This window comes from Nycticebus coucang, chromosome 7, assembly GCF_027406575.1.
Source record: "Nycticebus coucang isolate mNycCou1 chromosome 7, mNycCou1.pri, whole genome shotgun sequence".
In the NCBI taxonomy this organism is placed as follows: Eukaryota; Metazoa; Chordata; class Mammalia; order Primates; family Lorisidae; genus Nycticebus; species Nycticebus coucang.
Genome location: NC_069786.1, coordinates 30,303,949 through 30,329,020, shown reverse-complemented (window position 1 = coordinate 30,329,020; position 25,072 = coordinate 30,303,949). Strand labels below are relative to the sequence as shown.

General features: G+C 37.4%; 1 protein-coding gene across 1 annotated transcript in view; it reads right to left on the bottom strand.

Annotated features, from left to right (window-relative positions):
* Positions 1-25,072, bottom strand: part of THSD7B (thrombospondin type 1 domain containing 7B) — a 1,036,041-nt gene that overhangs the window by 78,314 nt on the left and 932,655 nt on the right. Inside the window, exons 18-20 of the mRNA XM_053597329.1 lie at positions 14,481-14,622; positions 12,254-12,369; positions 9,294-9,411 (exon numbers count right to left, since the gene is read on the bottom strand). Of these exons, the coding sequence (XP_053453304.1) occupies positions 9,294-9,411; positions 12,254-12,369; positions 14,481-14,622 (376 nt within the window). The remainder of the gene's footprint in view (positions 1-9,293; positions 9,412-12,253; positions 12,370-14,480; positions 14,623-25,072) is intronic.

Sequence of the window (25,072 nt, the reverse complement as noted above, 5' to 3'; positions counted from 1 at the left end):
GTTTCAGATAGATATGAGGAACTTACTTGGAACAGAAAAAAATGGAGATCCCTTTTATACTGTAAAAAACAACTTGGCAACATAAATGTCCTAGGGCTTTGCAGAGGGTTAACTTAAGAGTAACAGAATAGAACATCTGGGTGTTGTTGTTTTTTTAATTTTAAGATATTAAGGAGGTAAAAGTGTTTTTGTTACATGGACACCTTACATAATGGTTAAGAACAGCATTCATTGTACCTAATAGGTAAGTTTTTTAACAAACTCCTTCCCTACTACCCTTTCCTCTTGGTTTCCCATGTCCTTTATGTTGCTTTGTGCCATTGTGTACTCATCTATTTATTCTCACTTACTACAGGGAACACATGGTGCTTAGTTTTCCATTTCTGAGATATGTCACTAAGGATAACAGTCTCAACTTCAAGTTGTTGCAAATAACTATTTCATTCCATTCTATGGTAGAGTAATATTCCATGGTGTATGTATGCATATGTGTACATATACACAAATACATATAATCACATTTTCTTTTATTTCAAAGTGTTACAGGAGTAATAATATTTTTGGTTGCACGGATCACTTTTATCATACTTGAGTCATAGTTATAGGTGTGCTCATCAGCACACGTAAGTGTGCTTATCATGTTCACTGTACCTGGGAGGTAGGTTGCTGCCCTTCTCCTCCACTCCCCCTACCACTATTTGATTTCTGTTAAGTTTTACTGTTCTCTAAGAACTTGGATGCTCTTCACTTAGTTTCATTTTAATAGTGGGTACATGTGGTACTTGTTTTTCCATTCTTTAGATACTTCACTTAGGATAATTGACTTCGAGTTTGGATTGTTCTTTTCGCATTTCCTTAAGAAGTGACATTAGGTTGATAATTTTTTTTATCTTCCTGTCTTTTATATATGCATTTAAGGATATAAAATTTCTCCTTAGACAGAATTTGAAAGCTTGTGTCTCTTTGTCATTCAGTTTGAGGAATCTTTTGATTTCCATCTTATTTCCATTTTAATCTAAGAATTATTCGAAGCAGCTGGTTTAAATTACATGACTTTGTGTAGAATTGAGCATTTTTCTTCAATTTGATTTACAGTTTTATTCCACTGTGGTTTGACAACAAAAATGATATGATTTTGACTTTTTTGAATTAGCTTAGACTTGTTTTGTGGCCTCAGGTATGATCATTCTTGGAAAATGTTCTAAGTGCTGATAAGAAGAATGTAGTTTTGGGGTAGAATACTCTGTAAATGTCTATTTGGTCCATTAGTTCTTGAGTCCTGTTTCAGTCCACTATTTCTATATTCATTTTCTGCCTCAATGATCAAAGAGTTCTATCACTGAGGTGCTGAATTCTCCACTGGTTATGTTGGTACTCTTCGTTTCTTTGCTTAGATCTAGTAGAATTCACTTTATGAATCTGGAGGTACACATGTATTTGGGATTGTTACATATTCTTGTTGAACTTCTCCATTTATCATTACGTAATGGACATCTTCATCTTTCTTTCTCTCTCTCTTTTTTTTTTTGTAAAATATTACTGATTTTTTTTTTTTCTAACTTGAAAATGGCTACACTTGCTCAAGTTTGGTTTCCATTGGCATAGTATTTTTTTTTCCATACCTGCACTTTGAGTATGTGTGATTCCTTGTGGGTTAGATGTGTTTCTTGAAGACAGGAAATACTTTGGTTGTATTTTTTCATGCATCCAGGAGGTGTATGCTTTTTGAGTGGCACATTAAATATGTTCATATTAAGTGTTAGTATTGATAAGTTGGATGCTGTTCTGTTCATTATGTTGGATGACATCTAGTTATTTTGTTTTCCCTTGCATGGTATTGTTTCATAAGGGTTGTGAGCTCTTTGGGATATTTTTACACTGGTTGTTGTAAGGTCTCTACCGTTAGCTGATGATTTTCCTTTATAAGTTAGTTATTGATTTTGTCTTGAAGCTTGTGGAGTTTTCTCCTTCATTTTGACTTTGGTCAGGTAGAAGACAACGTGTCTTGGTGATGTCCTATTGCTATGAAACTTTCTGATGTTCAATGACCATCTTGTACTACATGTGGTGATACAAGGGGAAGCTCTCCCCGATAATTACCTTGAGTAATTTTTCCGGGCTTTCTTCCTTTCCTTCTACTTCCTCTGACATATTTATAATTTGTATGTTGGTTCATTTCATGTAGTCCCATCTTTCTCTGAGTGATCGTTCATTTTTTTAATTTAATTTTTAATCCTAACTATTAATTTATGGGGTACAATGTGATGATCTGATATACAATGTGGAATGCTTAAATCAAACGGATTAACATAACTATCACCTCACTTACTTATTTTTTGTGGTAAGACATGTATAATATACTCTTAGTTCTTTGGAAATGTATCCTTGCATTGTGCACATTAGGTGAGATCCCAACAAATACCCTCCTTTTACCCCCACCCCTCCCCTCTCCTCTCCATTCCTTCTTTCTGGACTATATTTGTGTTTTATCATTCATATAAATGTATTAAGAGATTATATATTGGTTTCATAATCATATTTTAGTACACTGGACACTTCTCCCCCCTTCTTGAGCTACTTTACTAAGAAGAATATGTTTCAACTCCATCCAGGTACACATAAAAGATGTAAAGTCTCCATCTTTTTTATGGATGATATGCACATACCACAGTTTGTTGCTCTATTCATGGGTTGATGGGCATTAGGATGCTTCCATGACATGGCAATTATGAATGGGGCTGCAATGGACATTGTGGTGCAAATGTTTTTGTTGTAAAGTGATTTCTGTTCATCTGGGAAGATACTTGTAATGCAATTGCAGGATCAAATGCTAGGTTAATTTTTAGTTCCTTGAGAATTCTCTATATTTCTTTCCAAAAAGATTCTATTACTTTGTAATTCCACTAGCAGTGTAGAAGTGTTCCCTTCTCTCCACATCAACACCAACATCTGTAGTTTGGAGATTTTGTGATGTGGGCTAATCTTATTGCAATTAGGTAATATCTCAAAGTGGTTTTGATTTGCATTTCTCTGATGATTAAAGACTATAAACACTTTTCATGTGTTTCTTGGCCTTAGCCTGTCACCTTCAGAGAAGTTTCTGTACAAGTCTCTTGCCCACAAAGAAATGGGGTTGTTTGTTCTTTTCTTATTAATTAACTTGATAGATTAATCTCTATAGATTTTAGTTATCAGACTTTTGTGAGAATCATAACCTACAAAAATCTTATCCCATGCTGAAGGTTGTCTGTTTACTTGAAGTGCCCTTCGCTGTGCAGAGCTTTTTAGCTTGATCAGATCCCAGTAATATATTTTTTGTGTTGCTTCAATTGCCAGGGGGGTCCTCCACAGCAAATATTTTCCCAGGCCAATATCTTTAAGCATTTTCACTGCACACACTTCCAGTATTTTTATAGTCTCATGTCTTAAATCTTTTATCCAGTGAGAATCAATTTTTGTTAGTGGCAAAAGGTCAGGGTCTTGTTTCAGTCTTTTACAGGTTGCTAGCCAGTTCCCCCAGTACCATTTATTAAATAGGGAATCTTTTCCCTAATGTATGTTTTTATTAGGCTTATCAAAGATCAAATGATGATATGTGGCTGTGTTCATCTCTATATGCTCTATCCTGTTCCACATATCTACATCTCTATTTTTGTGCCAGTACCATGCTGTTTGGTTCCCTATACATTTGTAGTATAACCTGAAATCTGGTAAGGTGATGCCTCCTGATTTGTTTTTATTTTTAAGTAATGTATTGGCTATTCGAGATTTTTGTCTGATTACATATAAAATGAAGCACTACTTTTTTCAAGTTCTTTAAAGTATGACATTGGTGCGTTGATAGGGATTGCATTAAATCTGTAGGTTGCTTTGGGTAATACACACATTTTAACAATGTTGATTCTTCCCAACCACAAGCATAGTATGTGTTTCCATTTGTTAACATCTTCAGCTATTTCTTTTCTCAGGGTTTCATAATTCTCATTATAGAGATCTTCATGTCCTTTGTTATATAAATTCCCAAGTATTTCATCTTCTTTGGCAAACTGTACAAGGAATAGAGTCCTTGACTATATTTTCAGCTTAACTGTTGTTGGCATATATAAAAGCTACTGATTTGTGTGTACTGATTTTGTATCCTGAGACACTGCTATATTCCTGGATCACTTCCAAGAGTTTTGTCATTGAGTCGCTGGGGTTTTCCAGGTATAAGATCATGTCATCCAGAAGAATGAGAGTTTGATCTCTTCTGACCCCATTTGAATACCCTTGACCCCCTTCTCTTGCCTGATTGCGATGGCTAGGACTTCCACTACTATGTTGAATAGCAGTGATGACAATAGGCATTCTTGTCTAGTTCCAAAGCTGAATGGAAATGTTTTCAATTTTACTCCATTTAAAATGATATTAGCTGTGGGTTTGCTGTAGATGGCTTCTGTCAGTTTAAGAAATGACCCATCTAAGCCTATTTTTTTAAGTGTTCTAATCATGAAAGTATGCTGGATATCTTTTTTTTTTTTCTGTGTACGTGACCTAATGGGTTAGTTTGAAAGCCTTGTCATCAAGCTCTGAGATTCTTTCTTATGCTTGGTCTAATTTGTTTTCTAATTCCCTACCTGACTTACTTCTTTAAGCTCTATAATATCTTTTCTTATGTTTTCCATATTTTTAGTGAGTTTATCATATTTTCATTCATGCCTGATTTTTTTTTTGTTTGTTTGTGTCATTTAGCAACTTTCCCTTCAATTTTAGTCATGTTGTTTGCCATCCATATTCTGAATCCACTTGGAACATTTTAGCTATTTACTTTTAGTTGTAGTCCATTGCTGTGGCTCTTTTGTGATCTTTGGGAGAATTGAACTAGTATGTTTTATTATGTTGCCAGAATCATTGTGCTGATTTCTTCTCATCTAAAACCTGTTCTCTCAGCTCAGGGCACCTGTCTCCTTTTCAGTGAAATTTCTTACTCAGTGAAAAACAGCAGAAATCCTTAGATAGCACTTTTGTGACCTACTCAGGATGAATAACCTAGGTGGAGAGTAGTGGATGCACTGAGACCTGTAATTAAGCAGCTCTACTGCACTGTTCATTCCCCTGTAGTTGTCACAGTTCAAACTTATAATGGAAGATACTTGTTACAATTGGTGGGTTGGTCCCCAGGCTTCTGTGAAAGGCTTCAGTACGGGGGGTGGGAAAGTCTCTATTTACAGAGGCAGGTGGTGTGACCTTTTCCAGTGCCTGGCACATTGTGGGACCTTGGAGGGCACCTAAGCATGTCACTGGACTGGCTGAGTTTTGGGACATTGGAAGGCACCTGGGCACACTGCAAAACTGCAGTTGGTCGGGGAAGGGTGGGTCATGGGACCTTTGCAGGTGTCTGGGTGTGTCACAGGACTGCAGCTGATTGTGGGACAGGTTAAGGGACCTTTGTGGATGCCTGGGCATGTCACAGGACTGCAGCTGGTGGTGGGCTGGGTCACTGAAACTGGGCAGGTACCCAGACAGACTGCTGAACCTTGCCATGTGCTTGTGTGAGGTGTGGGACCATGGAGGGTGCCTGGACAGGTTGGCCATCTTGGCTAGTGCCTGGGAAGGTTGCAAACCTGTAGCCAGCAGCTGAGTGACTTGTTGGGCCATAGCAAATAGGAAACCTACAGCTGGTAGGATTTGAGAGACATACAAAACTCCACCAGGGAGTCATGGTGAGTGGGGCTTTCTCTAAGCCCATGTCCAACTGTAGTAGCTGCTCTGGTGCTACTCAGGTGGCACAGGCAGCACTACTGAGTTGGCAAGATCTCAGTTGCAGATGCTGAGGGCTGGTGTGTGCCTGCTCTGAGGTTGCACAGTCTCCACCGAGAAGACTGTGTGGATCAATTTGGAGGCCTGCTGTGTGGGGGAGCCACCACAGCTCAGATTGCTGTGTTCACTGGGAGAGTGCAGAGCCCTAGGGATCATTCCTTTAATCCTTCTCCACATATGAACACTTCCTCCAGCTACCTTCCATTCTTGCCAACAGATCACATTTTTCTCCCCAAATTTGGGTGTCTCTGGTCACTTTTCTGATGATTCATATTGCTCTCTCCAAGATGGTCCATCCACAGGTGAACCTCTGCCTACAACCTCTGATCCTCTCTTTGAAAGCAGTAAATGTAAGTTGCATCTAGTCCACTATCTTGGCACCCCTGGAATATCATATCTGGTGGAAGAAATTTCTTTTTTTTTCTAATTTTAGATTAATATGAGGATATAAATGATTATATTACAATGTTTGCATTTGTCAGGTAAAGTCCCTGCTGTAGTTGTGTCCCATACCCAGAAGGTATATCAGATACCCTTACATTATGTCCATTAGGTGGGAGCACGCCAATCCTCCTCCCTCCTCCTCTCCCCACCCCCTGTTCCCCTATGGAAGAAACTTCTAAGCATCAAAGCTTGGGTTGCTGTTGCTTCCAACTGCTTATAGTAAACTTCTAGATAAAAGAGAAATAAAGTGGAAAGATTTGGAAAATTTGTAGCCTGGCCATGTGGCAGAGAATGAAAGAGTATTTTCAGGTGAAGAATACAGTGGTGCAGGGAAGAGATGCCTTACTAAAGAGATTTAGGGAGGTGGACCAATGGGGAAAGGCCCAGGAGGCATGTCAAAGATCTTCCGAGCCATGCTTCCCATCACACAACCTGAGGCCTAGAAGGACAGATTGTTTCAGGGGATATGCCTGGGGTGCCACTACCCTGTGTTTCCTTGGGGCACTGTTCCCCACATCCCAGTGGCTCCTGCTAAAGCAGCTTTGGCTCAATCCTCCCTAGGTACTTCTTGCTGGAGAGCTTGAGAAATAATCCTTGGGAACATCCACATCCACGTTGTACTACTTTTGTAGAATGCAAGAGCAGTGAAGGCCTGGTGGCTTCCACCTAGACTTCAGAGGATGTATTGGAAAGCTTGGAAGCCCAGGAAGAATGTTGTCATGGGTGGGGCAGCCACACAGAGTACTCACCATGGGATCCGTGGAAGCAGGGCCACCACAGGGTTCCCAGAATTATAGAGTCATTGGCAATATGTAATGCCAACCTGAAAAAGCACAGGTACTTAACTCCAACCTGTGAGAGCAGCCAAATGGGCTGTGCCTGGCAAAGCTACAGGGGTGGGACTGTGTCTGATATTTTGAGAGCCCACCCCTTGCATCAGTGTGCCCAGGATGGAGGACATGGAATCAAAGGATATTATTTAGGAAATTTAAAACTTAATTTCTGTCCTACTGGGTTTTGGACTTGCCTGGGGCTTATCTTTCTTTTGGCCTATTTCTCTTTTTTAGATTGTGAATGTTTACCAAATACCTGCACTGCCACTGTACCTTGAAAGTAAATAACATGATTTTGATTTTAGAGGCTCATACCTAGAAGGAACTTGCCTTGAGTCTCAGATAAGACTTTGGACTTTTGAAACAAGCTGAGACTTTGGGATTACTGGGATGCATAAGTATAGTTTGCATGTGAGAGGATATGAGTCTGTGGGGGCAGGCATTGAGTGCTATGGTTTAGGTGTGGTTTGTCTCTGCCAAAACTCATGTTGAAATTTGTTCCATTTTGCAGAGATGTTGGGAAATGAGGCCTAGTAGGGTTTTATGAGTTATGGAGGCAAATTCCTCATAAATAAATTAATGCTCACCCTCAGGAGTAACTTCTTATCCTTGCAAAAATGAATTAGTTTCTATAAGTAGGGGCTGTTAAAAAGAATACAGCCTCCTCCGTTCCTCTCTCTTGTCATGTGATCTTTGTACATGTTTGTTCTTCTGATTTCCATGAGTTGAAACAGCCTGTGGCCCTTACCATATGCAGCTGCCCAATCTTGAACCCTCCAGCCACCAGAATTGTGGCACAAATAAGCCTCTTTTCCTTATAAATTTATGAGTTTGGGGTATTGTTATAGCATAACAAAACAGACTAAGACAGTGCCTAACCATATACCAGGATTTCTCCATAGGCCCTTACTTCAAATTTCTGATACTTATCTTGTGATAAATTAGAATTCTCTGCCAGGACTACAGCTCTATCCTAACTGAGCTCTGTGCTTTCCTGCTATGTTCTTGTTGTTCTCTCTCCCATGGACTCCTGTATTCATCCCTATTTAAGCCTAGTGGCTGCAGTGAATATTGATTGCCTTCTGCATTTCTTGGCATTGTACATTACTTACCTGCAAAGATCCTGAGACTTTGTGGCAATGATTGCTATTTGTTTACCAAAGATTCATACTAACTTTCCTCTATAATGTAACAGTGTTGCTGAGAAGCAACTAACCACCCAACTAACTAATTCCTTCCCTGCTATCCTGAATTGAATTGGAGACAAGGGACAAAATTTTGTCTAATAGAATGTATATTAAAGAAATATATGCTGCTTCCAACTCAGCCCATAGAAACCTCCACAGGGACAAGTGATGTCAACATATAGAGAATCTTTGTTATGTTAAAGTGGCAGAACCAATGTCCTAGATTGACTTTTTGAAGCAGAAACTACCCCTCTCATAGTTGAAAAATAAGCCTCTAGTCTATTATGTTAAACCATTGCTACATAGTAGCTAGCTTTACTAAATAATACCATGTATGAGATCAGATAATTAAGTTTAGGAACTCATCCTAGAAAAAGTGCTACATACCTCATTGCTGAATATCATTCATCTTTGAGGGACCCCCCTTGGGAAGCTATGCACCAACACCAGCACCCCGTTCACACCTAAAAGCAATTTTGGAACTCTTTTTCTGGAATGGCCATCAGAGATGTTGTCATATAAGGTCTGACAATTAAGTTCACAAACTCACCCTAGAAAAAGTGCTACATACCTCATTGCTGAATATCACTGTGGTCATCAGATGGCCAAGGGAAGTACTTCAAAGGTGAATGTAGTGATGATATTCAGCAATGAGGTATGCAGCACTTTTTCTAGGATGAGTCCACAAAGCTAATTTAATTGCCTGACCGCATATATAATTCTGGCCAAAACTACTGAGGCCAACATGTTTCTCAACTGGTTGAGATTGTAACATATTGAATATACATTTTCCCACAGGTCCAGCAGCCCCTCTGGAGTCTGCTACTATTCTTAGGTCGGTTCTGTCACCTCTGCCTTGTCCTCCTGAACTGCTATAAGGCCAGTACTGATTCCCAGCCCCCAGGTCAGCTTCATGTTGCCGTTAGTTGGCCACTATGCCTTATGCCATTTATCAAGCTATGGCCTACAAGAGTAGTTTGTAAAAGACTAAAGTATTTTATTCTGTGAGAAACTTAGTGAGCCCAAATACCTCCACGGCCACAGGTCTGTGAGCACTCTGTCCAAGCCGTCCACCCTGAGAGCTGACAGTTGACCACACATTCAACCAAGCAGGGAATGCTCATTCTCTTGGGCTTCTCCAAATTACGCTGCAAATGGAAAAGAAATATGACTTCTTTTTTTTTTTTTTGTAGAGACCGAGTCTCACTGTACCGCCCTCAGGTAGAGTGCCGTGGCGTCACACGGCTCACAGCAACCTCTTAACTCTTGGGCTTACGCGATTCTCTTGCCTCAGCCTCCCGAGCAGCTGGGACCACAGGCGCCTGCCACAACACCCGGCTATTTTTTGGTTGCAGTTTGGCCGGGGCCGGGTTTGAACCCGCCACCCTCGGCACATGGGGCTGGCGCCCTACTCACTGAGCCACAGGCGCTGCCCGAAATATGACTTCTTTAGAGAAATAATATCACTATCAAGTCAAATCTCTGTCTTTTATGGGAGAGACTGCCTTCTTTAGAGAAATAATATCACTATCAAGTCAAATCTCTGTCTTTTATGGGAGAGACTGCCATTTATTTAGCCTATGATAATAACCTTTTCAAATTTTGGTGGGAAAAAATATCCTTTCTTATGTAAATTGGCAGTAATCATAAAAAATGGTGGTTTTACTTCAAAAAATAAAACGTTGCCAGCCCAAATCAGTTCTTAAAAGATTCTAAACTCTAGAATAGACCAAATAGACTGGTCATTAGGGTACTAGCCAAGTAAGAGGTGGCCTGACATAGAGATCTGAGTTTTTGCTCAGACAGCAAAGAAACAGAAAGAAACTTCAGTGCTCCTTGTAATTCTGGATGGGTCAAACGTACATACATAGAAGGCCAAAACTCAAACCTACTTCAGTGCTACTTGTAATTCTGGATGGGTCAAACATACATTAGAAGGCCAAAACTCAAACCTACCTAGGCTAAAAAACAAATAGGAATAAAACTAAAACCAACAACTTATCTGAAGTTCATAAAAAGGACAACCATGCTATAAATACAGTCATAGTCTTAATCATGGAATAAGTTGGCGATAGTTTGTTTTCTTCTTGTTCTCTTTGAAATTAGCATTTAAGCAAAATGTACAAATTTTCTAATGGTCAAGGTAGAAGATGTCTTAGAAAAAGAATAAATCACCTAAGAAACACAGAAAGAACAATGCAAGCCCCTGTGTAGGAAACATGACACTATTTGTGTGCTTTCCTAGAAAACTTTCACTTGACACATTAAATGTTAGCAATATTCACCTCAAGCTCAAAGTAATAATTAGAACATGATCACTTGCCAAGTGGGTAAGACAGAAATGACCACAATGGGATCCAAGATACATGGATATTTTAGGTAGGTTTATAATCTAGAACTTCTTTAAACTGAATATTATGAAAATATTTATTGGGCATGTACTATTTGGAAAGCAGATTTGGAAAACTTATTTTCTATTAGTAAATACTTATATCTTTCTTTGTATCAAAAGAAAATATTATACACAATAAATGGAAGATTTTTACTTATCTGGAATTACAGATTCATTATTGATTGATTTTTTCCTGAAAGTTCGATTAAATGAAATATGAGGCTGGACAATTAAGTTTGTGAACTCATTCTAGAAAAACTGCTACATACCTCATTGCTGAATATCACTACAATCACCTTTGATGTACTCCCCTTGGGAAGTTATGCACTGACAGGAGGGCTTAGCCCACCCTTCAAAGCAATTTTGGAACTCTCTTCCTGGAATGGTCATCAGAGCAGTCGTACAAGCTCTGACAATTCACTTCACAAACTCTTCCCAGAAAAAGTGCTACATAGCTCTTTGGGGAAGGTTGATGGCATTGGTGCATAGCTCCCCAAGGGAAGTACCTTGAAGGTGACATAGTGATATTCAGGATGAGTTTGCGAACTTAATTGCCTGACCTTTAAGATGTTAAATCACTGATACTTGGTAGTTGGCACACTGCCCTACACATATAACATAGTCAGTTTCAGAATTTCCCCAAATGGAAATCCAGTTCCAGACATGCTGGTATCAGGGTTGACATCCTGGTCTGTGGCTATACTGTTGTTTATAGCCATGTTTATAAAGCATGTTGTGACACTACCTGATAAAGTTAAGTCAGGATATGAAGAAGTTTCTGTCTTGTTTTTATTTCTGCTTATGTATTCCACCTGTCTTAACAGAAATGGCACCAATTTTCATTTTGCCAGTTTGTTAAAGAATTTTCTGCAGAAACATGAGCTAATTTGTCCGCATTTCCAATTTGTTCCAAAGATTGTTTCAGTGATTCTTACAGCATGATAGCATCTTTACTTCTGTTAAACTGTCTCCACAGTGCTTTTCATTTATACATTGGGAAGGAAATGCCAACTTGTGTGGAACAGGTCTGAGTATAGCTTTTTTGTTCCAACTCCATATAGTTTGTCAAGGGAAAGAAAATGGAAGGTAATAAAATTACAAAAATTCAGAACTCTAACTTGATAGAAAGGCATTACAACATAAATTGAAAAGATATACCTGTGCTATTTATCTTGCAATCATTTGCTAAGCAAATAAACAGTTCTCTAATCTCAGCACTCACGTTCATCATATATTCGAGGAATAGTGTTTATCACATATGCAAATGAATCGCCTGACCTATACAAAAAGTCATATCTAAATGTTAAAGTCACCCGATGCCAAGAGTTTGATAAAGTATGGTAAAGTAATCTTTTAGAAGTAGTAAAAATATATGTATATGAACCCTTTTCCTCAGTACAAAATGACCTTTCCCAGTTATTTGACTAAGTTCAAACTAGTAAACTATAACTCCATACTTATAGAGTTCAAACCAAACCTAAGCTGAGATGAGAAGAAATCCGAGTCTGTGATCTCTTTCAAACACAGTGGAAGTTGCAGAATGATATTAAGAAAAACAAAGCCTTGGGCACATTTGGTTACAAATGCAACCAAATTACCTGTTCACATTGGTCCATGGTGACTGGCTTGCCGTCACTGCGCACACAGCTAAGCAGGCGGGTCCTGACACCTTGACCACAGGTGGCATTTTCACTCAGCTGGCACGTGCTCCACTCTACAGGCATAGGATCACCCACAGGGAGTTGCAAAATTATAGTCATATGAACAAAATACAAGTCTTTGATATAATTCTTTTATTGCAAAACAAAAAACAAAAAAACTATGTAAACAAAGAAAAGTGGGTTACCTTCTTAAGTTGATTTCCTGGCAATAAAGAGCCAAATGGGTTGTTAGAAACCATATCATAGTTGGCTGGGGTCGGGGTGGAGACACTGACCAGGATGGTAAAGAAAAACTATCTTGGAATCAAATACTTGTTGGGGGTTATTGAGGGGGAAAGCAAGCCAGAAATTAGTCCAGTTGCTATGCTTTAAATGTTTGTGTCCACCAAGATTTATCCATTGAAATCCTAACTATCAAGGTTTGAGGGGGTGGGGACTTTGAGAGTTTATTTGATCATGAAGGTGAAACCTTCAAGAATGTGATTAGTCCTTTCTATAAAAGAGGCCCAAGGCAGCTTGTCTTCCCCTTTCATCCTGTGAGGAGAAGCAAGAAGGGGCCGTCTGTAAGGAAGGAGCAGGCCCTCACCAGACATTAAATCTACCAGCACCTTGATCCCAGAATTTCCAGCATCTGAAACTGTTAGAAATAAATGTCAATTGATTTAAGCTATCACGTTTATGGTAATTTGTTATGATAGCATCAACAGACTAAGATGCCAGTCTTCCATGAAAACTTGAAATATTTTTAAAGTATAAATTCAATCATCTAAACCATCTGGTACATTTGATACAGTGTAGCCAGGAGAGACAACCCATAAAGCAAAGAGGGAAAAACATACAGAACGATTTGGACTATTACAGAAATGATGTTTTTCAAATTATTTTATTAAAGGTTTTGTAGATTTGACTGGTCACATTTACAAACTGGACAGTGGAGAGTTAGAATAAATTATCCCATAATTTATTTGATTTTTAAATAACACTTGGTGGTGGTGAAGATAAAAAAGAAGATTCTTGATCATATACAAAGTGAACCTCTTTAAGGATATTTTTCATATTTGGTAGATTATCTAAGAGTTTAATAGAAATTACACATTTATGTGTAGTAAAATTAGCTTTTTAAAGATAGGCTCTGGCAATAAAGCAAATTTTATTGTGTTTCTGAAAAAATGGCTATAAAACTAGATATCTTTTATCTAAAGAAAAATGGCAAACATACAGTTATCTTTTACCCATAAAGAGAGCCCTACAGAATTCACCATGAGGTTTTCTACTCTGTTTCCCCAAAAATAAGACAGTGTCTTATTTTAAGGTGTGCTCCCAAAGATGCACTAGGTCTTATTTTCAGGGGACGTCTTATCTTTCCTGTAAGTACGTCTTATTTCTGGAGGATGTCCTATTTTCGGGGAAACAGGGTACATGAGAAATCTTAGCAGTGCTAAAGTGGCTGCAGTGGTGAATTCCCCACCCCCCCAACCCCAGAAAAGGCAAGTATTTTGCCCCTCTGTAGGCATGTGGTGCTTTGGTTGTCAGTATTGAACTCAATGCTGGGACTTAACTGATTCCACATTTTGCGGTACTTTTTGTGTATCTGTTGCTATAGTGAATGGCCAGTAGCAGATCAATGCAGCAGTTCTCTGGTTTTAGAAACTTAGCACTGTGGTGCCCAGGAAAAAACTTGAACATTGGAAAACTGCTGAATAACTAAGTTAATGTGATTCTTGGTGCCCAACAGGTCAGGTTTACCATTCATCCTCACAGAAATCTATAGAGAAAGTCACCACAAGTTGGAGTTTCTGAATTAATAAAAGCCACGAAAGAGGCAAACCCTGAACAGTATGATTATATACTTCTTTCAATGGTATCCATTGTTACTTTCTTTCTGTTTCAGTTTATCATGGCTTAATTCACAATAACACTGAAACATCGCCCAATCTTTTTAAGTATCTTTTAATGCAAAGATTTTAGGTGGTCTTGCCGAATCTATGTGCCAAGAGTGGGCATTTCTTTCTAGGAGGGGATACTGGAAATGTCAAGTCCTCAGCTTTCTATGTGATACACTTACATTCTACTCTCTGACCTTCATCCCAAGAGTGAAAATACACACAAGCATTCTCTCATTAGTGTTCAGGGAAAACCACGGGGTCATACATTTTAACCGTACCTGTTATATTGTACTGGAACTGGAAGCAATTTTCATTAAGGAGGCAGGGCCGCACCTGTGAGTCTTCAGCACACATCCTTGAGCTCAAGGAGGACCTCAGTAGATGGCGAGTTCTTCTCTGCATTGTGTGTGGGTCACATGACTATGAAAATCAAAGAGCAGGCATAGATAGCCCCCTGGTTAGGTGACAAATTATCATCATTATTTGTATACAAGTAGGTACATATATAATAACTACAGGGAACAGACCACAGAGAGTGTTAAACATAACACTTACAAAATAAAGTCATTCTGTGATTCATTGTAAGTTGTTTTGTATTTTTTTCCACCTGATAATTCTTTCCTTTTCTATTTTCTTGAAGGCTACATTTTTATCTCTCATGTACCGTTAAGCACATAAAGATAACTGTCATCATTTAAACTCACACTGAACTCTCAAATAATCTGTCACAAAGTTAGAGAACTGTACATTTTGAATATTAAATGAAGGCCCTGTCCCTGTAACCTCAGATAGTCTACTTCAACAGAAATAATCACAGAACATTTCAAAGAGAAAAAAAAATTTTTTTTGTGTGTGTGTGTTTTTTTTTGGCTGGGGCTGGGTTTGAACCCGCCAGCTCCAGCATATGGGACTGGCGCCCTACTCCTTGAGCCACAGGTGCCGCCTGAGAAAAAAATTTTTAAAAATCTGGAACAAACAGGTGTAGAGAGAGAATTATGAAATTAATATTGCCAATATACCAGAACTTTCTTCTTATTTGAGTGCCCCTTTGATCTATAGGGCACATTGTTGCCCTTTCAGCAAAATTAATGTAGAAATGTGAACCCTAAAGATCCTCCATGAATGTTACAATACCCTTGAGTCCACATGTCCTCTAACAGCCTCAGCTCACAGAATGCTATTGAGACATACTTGCCTGCCAAATCTTACCCAACTGATCTCCCCACAGTGGGCCTTCAAGCTCTTCCTACTTGAACAGTCTTATTTAGACTGTCCTCTATGCCCTGTCCCTCACCTTCCTTAGAACACTTCTTAACTTCTTACATAGTCTTTTCTAGTAATGCCAGATTCTTTTCTTCTCTTTTGAGCAGCCTTCCACCTGTGCTCGGAATGTCCTCTGTAGACTTCCTTCTAAACGTACATGCACATGCTATGCCCGCCCCTTGTCATTCTTTGTTTCTTCATTTCCCTGCCCTTAACTTTCTTTAGAAACTTGTTCAGGTTATGTTAGAACAGGGGACATACTTCTCATGTCACTCCTTGAAATTCTTCATGTAAGTTATACATAGCATATTTTTAATGAATACCATTAAATATGTTTGCCACACGCCAACAGAGCCCCCAAATCTAAAGAGGCCCATAGATTCTTAAGCCACAGGAGAAATAAGAGCCTCTGGATTAAGACCAACAAATCACCAATTCTATATTTGGGATGTCTTATTTATTTTTTATTTCCTTTACCCTTTCAGATTTTGTAGTAAGAACACAACTCATAAAACCGAATCTTGGCTATCAATCAAACGACAATGTTGGATTGCACTGAAATATACATGAAAAAAAGCTACACATTTTTCTCCTCCTTGGAAAAAGTTTGAACCACTGAAACACATTTACTATCCCGGGGACTCCATATTTGGATGCTCTGTCAGTTCTTATTAATGTTACACTTAAATGTATCGAATTGTTTCTAGATAATCAAGGAGGGCCATGAAAACCCAGCAATTATTCTTAATTATCTATACATGAATCCCATGCTAATTGCTCACCAATACCTTATTAATATCTTACCAATTAATTTGAATGTTTGTTCTCATAAGGAGTAAAACCTAATGATTTGTCAATAAAAGAAAACAAAGTGCCTTGGTAAATATTCCCCATGAGAGCTCTGCTGCATTTCTAGTTTATGATCAATTAATGCCTGAAACATGTGAATATGTTAGAAGGGCTTATGGACCTGCTTAGTCTAATACATCACATAAAAGAAAAAATAAAATATATACACAAATTACTATGTAACATGAACAACTCACTTAGGTAGTTGATACTCTACATAAGCTCTGCATCTAAAACCAGGAGACAAAGGATGGGGATGGGGTGTAATTTGATGAGATTTAAGAATATCCCTCCTCAGATCTCACAGTGTAAGTCTACTGGACATGGTTTCCTCCCCCACCCCATTGAAGCTTTTTTCTTATTGTTTCAGGTTAATCGAGGGTACAAAGAATTGCACTGTTTGCATTTGTTTGGCAAAGTCCCCTTATAATTGTGTCCCACTCCCAAGAGTTGTGCCATACACCATAACCTCCTCTCGTCCTCCTCCCCTCTCCCTGCTCCCTTAAATGGATTTGTGAGCTCTTAGAATACCAGTTTTAAAATATCCTCTTGAGCCTCATCCACTGTTCATACCATATAGACCTTGACAGTTGCTAGAAATTAATATGTAGAAACCAACATTGCAGCTAACTTTCCTCCTAACTCTTTATTTGCAGAAACATGCAGATGGCAGCATGGATAACTGAAATCTGCAGATACCATCCAACCTAATCTCAGGAAATATTTTTACACTCCCCCTGATATAAATAGTCCTGGTACTGCTAACAACTGATAGACTAGTGTTTCTCATTATTCTATTATCTATTTATAGGAAGTTTAGTGTTAGTGTTTCCCCAGATTTCTTTCCATTAGCTACTTATAGAATGTTTGCAAAATAATTTGCCACAGTAATTAGGATGGAGATAAGAAAAAAGAGAAGAGAAAGAAGGCTTATATCTGGATCATTATTTTAATTGGGATGAGTCTTCTGAAATACAAATATGGACTTCCTCTTCTCTAGAGTGATTATACAAAGACATAATTGTAAATTTTGTAAAATATAGAAATGGGAAGATGATATGTAGATAACTAACTCCAAGTCAACTTTGGATCAGTTGCATGGCAAAAATTTAGGTTATATAGCTAAAGTTTATTTGCCAGAGAAAAAGATGACCAATAAGAACCAATTACATAAGACCCTTTATGAGACTAGATAGTCTAACTACCTTAGCACTTGCCTCTAAATTCAGTCCTGCCCCGTGACATTATGCCCTCACATCTTTGTTCTCTCTAGCAGAAAACTTGCCTGACCTATAGACTTGTGCTTGTAGCCCTCAAAATGAAACAAAGATGTCCCTTCCGTGAGCTTCCATTGGCTTTCTTGGATCCATATTAAATGGAATCACATCACCTAGCAGACATTTTCACTACAGTTGTACATTTATTGATATGTGTGCATTCCTGCCTGTAGACTATTTAGAGATTCCATGTTTGAATTTTCGTAGACATTGTGAACCTTGTACTTATGTCTAGCACACAGCAGGAAAATAACAAACATTTGCTATGTAGGATAATTTGGTTCTTCCTGGGAAATAAGACTGGATTTTTGTAGGCTGCCAATAGCAGAAAATTCTGTATTATAACCATATTGCCTGAAGGTAAAAGTTTGCTATAGGTATATATATCTGCTAAAAAAATTTTTTTCTCTAATTTTCATATATTTCCTATAAAATATAGATGGAATTTTCCAGAATAATATAACACATCATTAAATTAATGAAACATATCAACAAATGAGTTTCAGTTAAAATATACAAAATATAACAACCCATATAAAAGATAATTTAGATAGGACTTTTTCTTTTACTGTTAGGGGTTCCCTGAGGGTACAAAGAATTAGCTTATACTGATTGCATTTGTTAGGTACACTCTCTTATAATTGTGTCCTGTGACTTCTTTTTTTTTTTTGAGACCTGGTCTCACTCTGTCATCTGGGCTGGAAGGTAGTGGCACCGTCACATCTCACAGCAACCTCAAACTCCTGGGCTCAAGCAATCCTCTTGCCTCAGCCTCCTAGTAATTGGGACTATAGGCACAAGCCACCATGCTCAACTAATTTTTCTATTTTTTTTGTACATTTTTAATAAATCAGATCAAGAAGGTGTAATTTGTTATTTTACTCACTATCACTGAACTGTTAACCACAGTTTAATAAAGCCTCTGATAAATTCAGTTACCTGTGAATTTAAGTCACTCTGCAAACTTCTTGTCTGGGGACGAGCATGACTCCCAGGCCTGGCCTTGTCAGCTCCCATCAGTTAGAGAAATCCAATGTCTTTATTCCATTACAGGGTTTACCTGATAATTTTGAGATGGTCTCTTTCTCATTTAGCTGATTAGCCCTATTGTCAGTAGCTCTACTGTTTCTAAAGGCAAACATGGATTCATACTCCAAAAACTTTAGTTTTCTCATTTGGAAAAATAGGGTTAAAAGTTTACACAGACACGCAGATACAGATGTACACACATGTGCACACAGACATACACACCTGAAATGCTTTGCAAGAAAAATTTTAATGAAATAAAAACCCTGATTCTCAAAGGTTGGCAAGGAGTAAGAAAACCTCTAGAGGTGAAAAGTAAAGGCCTGAAAAATTGTTGCTCGTGTCTTGTATGTTTCAAGCATTTCTCAGAGATTCTGAGAGATGGTTACAGAAGGGGAAAAGTGTTCTTTATACACCCAGTGCAATAAGAGGAGCAAAGCAAGAAACACATGGGCCCTGTGCTCAGTACAATTGTCAACCCGTCTCCACAAACCCCACACTGGAAGCAGGTGGGACCAGTGATGGAAGCTACCGGACCTGTGAGTAGAAGAAACAAAGCAAAAACCATCCTTAAACACAGCCCTAAAAGTTTACAGAAACTGATTTCAGAGAAAAATTGGCAGCAATAGAGATCAAATTCAAATTCTGCAAAAGGACAGTCTAAGGAAAAGAGAATAAAGCATAGAATAACATCTCAAATAGCTACCATGTGAGCAGAGAAAGCAGAACGCAACAACAGAGCACCTGACAGATCCAAAGTCACCAGAATTGGAGGTGTCTGAGCAGTCTCAAAGCCAGAGGATATAGGGATCCTTGGAGAGATGGTGAGAGCTGATGCCGTCTGCATCCAATGGACTCTTAACATTAGAAGCCACAGCTCCCCTCCAGGACACACCATTGCCCTCCTCCACCATCCTACTAAAGAGAAAGAAGTGAGAAGAATTTCTAAACTGAGAAAAACAGTAATGAAAAAAGAAAAAGGAAAGAAAAAAAGGACTAGTAAGCAAAGTGGGGAAGGAAATGGGAACCAGTAAATCTCACAAAGTAAGCTGTTGCTGCTTATTTTGTCAAAAGAAAGAAAAGAAAGAAAGCAAGGAAGGAAGGAAATAAGAAAAAGAAAAAGAGAGAACAGTGAAACAATAAAATGAAATGAGGGAAAAAACCATCCTAAAATACAGTCCTAAAAATTTACAGAAACTGATTTCAGGGAAAAATTGGCAGCAATAGAGATCAAATTCAAATTCTGCAAAAGGATAGTCTAAGGAAAAGAGAATAAAGGGTAGAATAACATCTCAAATAGGCAGTACAGCAAAAGGAAAGGCATACAGAACAGATAGGAACTATGCTTTCAAAAAGAATTATTAAACATTATTTAGGAAATGACATGTGCCATAAAAGGAAAACATAAATAAGAATCAGAAAAACTCAAAATCAAGTGATACAAATTAGTAAATAATTAAAAATAAAAACATTTTAATAAATGAAAATGAATCTATAACCTAAGAAATAAACCACATCAAAAATGCCTAAAGGGAAACAAAAAGATAAAGAAGAAATCAAAATAAAAAGCATTAAAGGAGAGATTAATTAGAGAATTTGACAAAAACTGGCAAATAGTGAAGTGAGGTGCAAAATAGATGTCATATGCATAGAATTTCATAAAAAAGAAAACCAAAGAAGAACAAGGAACTTAACAAGAAGATTCAAGAAAACTTTGCAATAAAAATGAAGAAAATATTTAAAACTAGTTACTGAAATGGTAAGTTAGAATTACTAATACTGAGACATATCCCAGCAAAATTAAGTTTTAAGGAAGAGGAAAAAAATTCTTTGAGTATCAAGACAAGAACACCAGATGGTTTATAAAGAAAATGAAATCATATTGTTACTATACTTTTTGGCAGGAAAATTTTATGCCGAAGGAAAATGTAGAAATATAATAAAGATACACACACAAAAAAGCTCCCACGATCCAAACATTTTACCTCTAATAAAGCTGACTTTTAATTATAAAGACCATAGATAAATGGGCAAATGTCCTGAATAGATAGTTCTCCAAAGAATACATACAAATGGCCAAAAGGTATATGAAAAAATGCTCAACAATACTAATCATGGGGGAAATGCAAATCAAAATCACCTCATCCCAATTAGAATGGTTATTATCAAAAGGACAAAAAATAACGAATGCTGTCATGGATCTAGAGAAAGGAGAGAATGTAATTAGTACAGTCATTGAAGAAAACAATGTGGAAGTTCCTCAAAAAATGAAAATAGAAATACTGTATAATCCAGCATCACATTATTTGGTATACAACCAAATGAAGAGATTTCAGCATTCCATGTTTATTGCAGCATTATTAACAAAGGCCAAGATGTGGAATCAACTTGTATCCATCAATGGATGAATGGATAAATAAAGTGTGGTGTATACACACAATGGAACACCATTTAGCCACACACACACAAAATAAAATCCTATTATTTGCAGCAGCATGGATGAACCCAGAGGACATTATATTAAGTGAAATAAGCCAGGTACAGAAAGACAAATGTCACAGGATTTCACTCATATGTAGAACCTAAAGAAGTTGATCTCATAGGAGCAGAGGGCAGACTAGTGTTTACCAGAGGCTGGGGGTGGGGGTGGTGGGGAGGAGCAGTAGAGAGATCCATCAGTTGGTATAAAATTACAGTGAGGAGGAAGAAGTTCTGGGGCTCTAGTGCACATTAGGGTGATTATAGGTGACAATATCATACTGTATACATCAAAATAGCTAGAAGAAAGGATTTTGAAATGCTACCACAAAGAAATGCTAAATTTATGAGGTGATGAATAGGCTAAATACTCTGATTTGATCATTAAACAATGTATACATATAGCAAAACATCACACTGTACCCCATAAATGTGTATAATTACATTTCAATTGAAAATAAAATAAAATGATCACAGATAAACCATTAATAACATGCAATAATACAACAAATATTGTTTCTACAATTCCTTTCTTAGGACAGAGTTTTAGACATCCACATTGGCTAGAAAGGCATCAGTCTAAAGACTCAGAATGAGCCAACTTCTCACGTAAAATTGATGTAAAGGCTATATGCTTTGAAGACATATGAGCATTTTCTCTCAAAGACAAAACAAAAATGTAAAAATGTGAGGAAAATGTATGTGAAAATATTTGAGTTTTAAAATACTCATATTGGTGGTAGCACAGGTATTATTATTCCGAGAATATTTTCTGTTACGTGGAATAGAATAAATATCAAAATGAGATACATTATATTTCTATTACCTTTACTGCCTTTGATAAACTTGATTCTTAGCATGGAAAAATAAGATATATAGATATTATAGAACTTAAATGAACTCCTATAGTTCTGAATTTGAATTGGAAGCATCATTATAAACCTATTTTTATATCATCTTCAAAATAAAGCAAATGATAATACATAATTCAAAGTTTCATCTACAGTGGACCCCGTAAGAGTGAGCATCTCTACAGCTCTTATTGTGTAGAGAGCCATTTCTACTGAAATAAGGCAGGACTTTTTAGAAAATAACTGATTCCAAATCTGTCTATGAAAATGCCCAAGATGAGCCCAAAACATGCTGATATGTCATATAGCAAGGAAGCTAACAAAGACCGCCAAGGTCTTTATTGAAGTATTTATAGAACGCATTTAAGAAGATTACTACTAGGACAACCTTAACATTAATATAAATTATTACTGAGATGACATATGTTTAAATCTACGATTTCATGACACAAAAAATTCACATGTGGTAAAAACTGCTAAGAAAACTTATTTCGAAACCTGGTCAGTAAGAGTTAAAATAAATAAAGAGTTATTTTGAAAACTGCATCTTTCCTGCCTTCTCCATACAGAATGAATTATAGGTAATTAAACAGCAGTTGGCGTAAAAGTTCTCCTAATAGAGTAGTTCCACATATAAATGAGGAAGGATGATAGACTTGGAATGTTGCCACTTTATATCTTCTAAATGATAAAGTGTCTAGGCATTGACCATCAATGATAGCTAAGCTTACAAAAAGCGACAACCATACATTATTACTTCCTGATGAGGAACACACCTTCTATGAAGGACTCTTACCAAAGACTGATGAATATATGCAACTCCTGATTTACAGGAATTTCAAGGACAAAGAAATTATTAATCCTCACTGTGGAGATGCAATTCTCAAAAGACAAGACTAGAATTTTTATGTCAGGTGGCCTGTTTTCCTAACCAATATATTACTAGGAAGGAAAGAATTAAAAAGGGGGAGGAGAAGAGAGATTCAATGAGATGCAAAGATATATATGTAGACAGGCACAACTAAGTTATGTTAGGTCCACTTGGGCTGTAAGGAGAAATAAGAAAAGATTATCAGAATTCAAGGCAGACTTTACTTTTGCGGGATGTGAGAAAGTTATAATTGGGAGAAGCTGTGAAGCTCTGCTTCCTAGCTGACTATGAAAGCGGGTTTGCTTGACAAAGTTAATTTTATATCTGTTATATGCTGTTTTTGGTATTTGTGTCATAATTACCAATTTTAAAAAGTAAAAAAAAAATATGTCTCTCTTACCACTCTTGGAAAATTTAAACTTGTTTTCATTATGGGATTTGATGGTCTCCTGATAACAGTCTTTTCCCAAAGTGTGTTGTTTACTGTAATGTGTTAACTAAGAGAGAAAAACAAGGGGTCCCTGCTAAATGCCTTTAAAGAAACATTGAACTAAACTGTGCTCAAGAAAGATTTTTATAGTAAAACTTCATTATGTTTGGCAGAATCTGCTATTAGTTATCAAAATTTGTTCTCTCTTTTCTTCCTGGGCCCAGGATCAGACCACATATCTCAGCTTTCTTTGCAGTTGAGCACGACTGTGTAACAGAATTCTGAAAAATGATAGTTAAGAGGGAGGCCACATGTAACAGGTTAGGTCCCTCCTAACCCTAAATCCCACTTGTCACCCCTCCAATCTCTTCACCCCACCACCGCAGGGAGCTAGAATAGATATTACTAGGGTGACTTTCCAGCCAAGCTTGAAGATGGCAGACTCACCACGGAGCCCTGAATAACTGCCTATAACTGAGGGTGTCCTTTCTGCACCTAAAAATCCACTTAAGACTGTTTTGTTTGATCAGCACAATTATATTGCATTTCAACCACTACAATTTGAGGCTATTTTTTTACACATTTTAACTACTACATGTACATTGTGATCTTCCAAGGGTCTCACAGTTATATTTATCAATTTAATATTCCATATGGTACATTTTGGATTACAGAATTAAGCAACATAAAAATCTTTGTAAATTATAAAGTTATTGATTATCTATATGAATCACTTGGTCTCCTTGAAAACTTTTCTATTCAGGTTTCTGCTCATTTCAAACAAATAGTTTTTGAGAATACACTACATGCATTGTACCAATGAATAAAACATCATCTCAGGGAGGATATTCCTTTTATTGTCTAGATTTTCAAGTGATCATACTTTGTCTCTCCCAATGACTTACAATTACATTTTAAAAGAACATACTAGGGGTTTAGAAAGAAATGGAAGTATTTCATCCTCCCTAAAAAACAAAAATACTTATTAAATTTGCCTCTGAATGGCTCAGTGCCTGTAGCTCAGCAGCGAGGGTGCCAGCCACATATCCCGAGGCTGGAGGGTTCCAACCGGCCCAGGCCTGCCAAACAAAAATGACTACTACAATAACAACATAGCCAGGAGTTGTGGCGGGCACTTGTAGTCCCAGCTACTTGAGAGGCTGAGGCAAGAGAATCGCTTAAGCCCAAGAGTTAGAGGTTGCTGTGAGCTGTGACGCCACAGCACTCTACCCAGGGTGACATAGTGAGATTCTGTCCCAAAATAAAAAAAATAAATAAATAAAAATAAATTTGCCTCTGAAGAAGTTTGATTTAATGTACTGATTTGTATGTATTGGAAGGTAAAGTGGTGACAAGTGAGTTAGTCTTAGTTATCCAAAGAAGTATTATTTCAAACCTCAAGGAATTAGTGGGTTGTAAAAACAATAGTAATACTAATACTTTCATAATGCTCACTATGAGCTAGTCACCATTCTAAGTCCTTCAGCTCATTTTATCCAGAGAACTGCCTTCTGATATAGTATACTATCCCCATTTTACTGATGATGGAGAGAGAGAGGTTAAGCAACGTCATCAAGGTCACACAGCTAGAAAGGGGCAGAGCCAAGGTTCAACCCTATCAATCTTGTGAGTCCATATTTTTAACTATGTCATTTTGGCTCTTGATTTAGTGGGTCAAACACGAAATTTTGAAAATGATAGAATACAGAATAGAAAATTCTTACTCGGGGTAAGAATTATTTCATAAAATTTTGTGAGCATATATAAAGTATTCATAAATAAACAATAATGTGTGTGCTATATTATGATATAAAATGTATTTATT